The 4,320-nt window shown below is 36.7% G+C and overlaps 1 protein-coding gene across 1 annotated transcript in view; it reads right to left on the bottom strand.

Moving 5' to 3' along the window:
- xylt2 (xylosyltransferase II) overlaps positions 1 to 4,320 on the bottom strand; it is a 13,829-nt gene extending 9,509 nt beyond the window's left edge. The window contains exon 1 of the mRNA XM_086064886.1: positions 4,134 to 4,320. Coding sequence (XP_085921012.1) covers positions 4,134 to 4,265 — 132 coding nt within the window. The 5' untranslated portion in view covers positions 4,266 to 4,320. The remainder of the gene's footprint in view (positions 1 to 4,133) is intronic.

The following is a 4,320-nucleotide window of genomic DNA, read 5'->3' as shown; positions in this document are numbered from 1 at the left end:
TTCATTCCTTCCCTTCTAATGTGAAAGCTTTTAATATAACACATTGATGTTATTAGGGGGCGCTTAAAATTGACAGGCACGTCGCAGCAAAACTAGATTATGAAGGAAGCAAGTTAATGCAAAGACCAAAAAGCTGGGCGCAATCTAGTTCAACTCACCTGCATTAGGGCTATAACGGGGGGTGAAATTTGAGTGTTCAAACACGCATTGCTGAGCATTATCTACCTACATGTAACATACGGAGCAGTGTCAGTGTGTCACATTTCTTGAGCTAAGGAAAAAGCTGCGCCGTAAAACCTAAAATGCGCATTGGAACCCATCTACTGGGCGTCACTGATCTTAGTGAGGCAGCATACAATGTGTGACATTTTTCAAAGGTGAGCAAGCTAAATGCCTCCTCTACACTCTCAGAGTCATTCTGAGTGGATGACTCATTCCTGGCGCATGTTTCAACCTGTGTGCACCTTAATCAGAAAGCAGAAGAGGCACTGGTAGTTCAACAGAATGAATTAACATCACTTCTACACTGCTGTCCCAATAACACAGCAGTGAGCACTTTAACTTAAGTGCCATACTCCACAGGTTTCAATTGATGAGCCAAGCAATTAAATCAAATCAAATATTGTACCAAATGAATCCCTTGTTAACACTTTTTAAATGTGTTATCAAATACAATACAGCGGGAGCAATGACACCAACCCTGAAGTAGAGAAATACGATGGCCACCAGAAAACTGGAAATTGAACTTCATTCAATAAGACCATGTTTGAGACGTCCCCGTTTTACAAGGTTCAGATTTTCCATTGAACTTCATGTGTTGTAATTTGTAGCTTTTATGCTGTTGGGAGTTGATATTGAATGAGCTCACACACTTTTTGACATTGTCGCACGTTACAATAACAAGCAAAAAATGCACAACATAAAAATATGCAAGCCTGCTTACAGTGTGGACAATAACAGCGTGGACATTTTGGCTAATGTTAGCATTTTATGCACTCATGCTGGACCATCACTTAGCAGCATAACTCAGTAAGCAAACTGACTGTGGATTGCATTAACAACTATATTTCAGATTTCTAAAAGTTTTTTGAAATCAATTGATATTTCATCATGACTGACAGAGTGGACATGATAAGCTTTACAACATCCAGCAACACACATAATATCATTTTTACAACCTAATTCCATTAATCTCCACTGCTAAACAAAAGACAAAATGTCACTGATATTATTCGAGTTTTTGATACTGTATAGTGGCACAATGACAGGGTGGACGGCAATTTCAGGAACAAAAATAACTTGTTGTGGACAATAACACCCATGTTGAAAAAAATATCATCAATAAAGACTCATTTAACCCAGGGGTGCTCTAGTCCGGACCTCGAGAGCTCCGAGCCAACCTGTTTTAGATGTCTTTCCCTCCTCCAACACATCTGGATCAAATCATCAGGATCGTTATCAGGCTTCTGCAGAGCTGATCATTTGATTCAGAGTTAGGATTATCATCGCACAACAAAACTTGGTCAACCTTGGAGGTTCAACTGAACCTTTCTTTCTTTGGCAACCACACATAAGGTAGGGCAGCCTGTGCAATTAATCAAAATTAGATTACCGCAATTTCAATTACTACACTCTACAATTACAAAATCGGCAATATCGTTAACTAAAATAAAAGATTATTAATACTAATTGTGAGTTGTTTAAATGTATATATTTGTACCTTTTTTAATTTTAAAATGACTAATTTAGTAAATCTTGTTTGGTCCAAAAGGAACTTGCATAATTATAGTGTTTCAAAGAAATGTATTTATGTTAATATTTTTTACATGTTTAAACATATTCTTGTTTTGTACCAAATAATAAATTATCATCCTAATCGTGATTAATATTTTCTTCATAATCGAGCAGCTCTACAAAACACAAAGTTTTCATGTTTCATATTTCAAACAAGCATAGATGCATTTCAACTCAGGTCTCAGGTTACATTCCAGAATCTGAGTGAGATTCACACGCCTACATCGGTCACAAAGTTAACAACATGCCACTCTGGCAATGCCTCGAGGTAGTGAGCAGGCTTCAGGTGTTCTATGGAGAATGGATCTGAGTTCCATGAAATAGAGTTGAAATCTAAGTCAAACGTCTCCTAATCCTGAATGAATAATAAGTTTCAAAACCCAGTAATATTGTTGGAAAGATGCTAGTCTGCTTTATGGCTGACGACTGTTAGCACTAGGGGTGTTAAAAAAAAACGATTCGGCAATATATCGCGAAATTGCAGCGCACAATTCTTGAATCAATTCGATATGCGGCCGAATCGATGATTAAAAATGGAAATATAATATTCAACAATTTAGAGCAGTGTGTGTCATCCTTTTTTGAGACAAGGCACATATATCCACTGATTATAGAGATATGGACATGATATTGGTAAAGGATATAATTGAACTAGTTATTGACCCGTTCACATACATTTGCAATCTTTCATTTTCCTCAGTGGTGTTTCCTAATAATATAAAAATAGTCATAGTAATTCCAATTGATAAAAATTGTGGTAAACATGATTTTCCCAACTACAGACCAATATTCATACTTCCACAATTTTGGAAGCTACTTAAAATTGTGCATATACAAAATGTAAAATGTGAATGTAAAATAAGAATCACTTTTATATAGGTTCTGGGGTAGGCCTACCTCAGGGATCGATCCTCGGGCCAAAATTGTTTATTTGTATACATTAATGATTTAATGGCTTTATCCAAAATGCACAAATGCTTTCTATTTGCCGATACTACTTCATTTTATTGTGGAAAAGATGTAACACAGGTGTTGAATGTGGTTAAACAAGAATTTAAAAGAATAAAAACGTGGTTTGATATAAATTCATTATGTTTAAATCTGGGAAAAACTAACTTTAAGCAGGGTTCACTAATTCCCCGAGGACCGGAAATGGTGAACCCTGCTTATGGTATTCAGTAATAAATGGAAAGACACTGACGCTTCAATCAATATAGATGGAATTGAAATCAACAGCGTAAGAGAAACAAAGTTTTGGAGTTTTATTTTGGATGATAACTTGTGTTAGAAATCACATATACAGTACATAAAGGTAAAAATATTTAAAAACAATAGCTCTGTTACACAAAGTAAAGGATTCACTGGATAAGAAAGCGCTGTTCATTTTATATAACACTATCATATGATTGTTCCATATCTATTGAGGTATGGGGAAAAGCCTGCAAAACATATACTCAGTCAATATTTATATTGCAATTTTTTTTAAATCGTAAGAATAATCGCTAGAAAGCCATTTAGAGATCCAACAAATACAGTATTCAATTAAAATTGTTTAAATGTTTTGAATTAGTATATTTATTAGTATTGTACAAATGATGAAGGCTCACAACAAAACTTTGCCATTGAATATTTAAATAAAGATTTGATAAAAGAGAAAGCAAGTACTTGTTTAAGTTAAAAGGAACACAGGTCTTTAAAAACAACAACAAGATTCAGGACCAGACTGATGGAACCTTGTGTTTCTGTAAAAGGAATCGGTTTATTGAACAATTTAAATAAAGACACCACAAAAAAATAATAATCAAAAGTTAAAAAATACATTTAAAAGAATCCAGCTTGATTAAGAAATATGAAAAAGGTTATTCGGTTTTATCATCATGCCATTGATATATCTGTCAGCTGTCACACAATTTTATTTTGTCTGTCTTTTTTCTTTTATAAATGAATGTAATAAATGATTGGGAAAAAAGAAAAATGTATACACAAATATGTCGGCGTAGCGTTGCATATTTGAAATCTTACTATGTACATCAGAGGGGCTGCTGGAGCACTCGAGCGTGTGACGAAATGATGCTACGCGTACCTGCTTCGGTCAGGCAACATATGATTAGTATTTTCTTTTTGAAAGCTTTCCGTTTGTTAGTCGTCAAGTCAAGTACGAGCTGTCGAGTGACAGGCAAGGCTGATTCGATAGCGAAGCCTGTTCGCAGCTAACCTCCCTCAGCTAGCGCTACCCGTATCTGAAGTGACGTTGAGCTAAGCTAGCGGTTAGCTAGCTCCAAATGAGCCCGACCGAATCCGTGTCGTCCCACTAAACGACCGCGTGGACAGTTGCTCACCTCCGCCTCGCCCTCTTCCAGGCTTTTCAGGCTCCACACGACGAGACCTTGAATGAGGAGGATGGTCAGGGCGGCGGCAATCGCGAGTTTATATCGTCGGAGGAGCTTCTGCACTCTGGCGCTGGCCACCATTTTTTCTTCGACTCGGTAACTTGGAAGTAGTGCGTGGATGGCGTATTTGGAGCTG

The sequence above is a fragment of the Leptonotus elevatus genome, chromosome 1 (assembly GCF_054856555.1).
Source record: "Leptonotus elevatus isolate MCC_2025b chromosome 1, RoL_Lele_1.0, whole genome shotgun sequence".
Lineage (NCBI taxonomy): Eukaryota > Metazoa > Chordata > Actinopteri > Syngnathiformes > Syngnathidae > Leptonotus > Leptonotus elevatus.
This window is presented reverse-complemented; position numbering and strand designations above follow the sequence as displayed.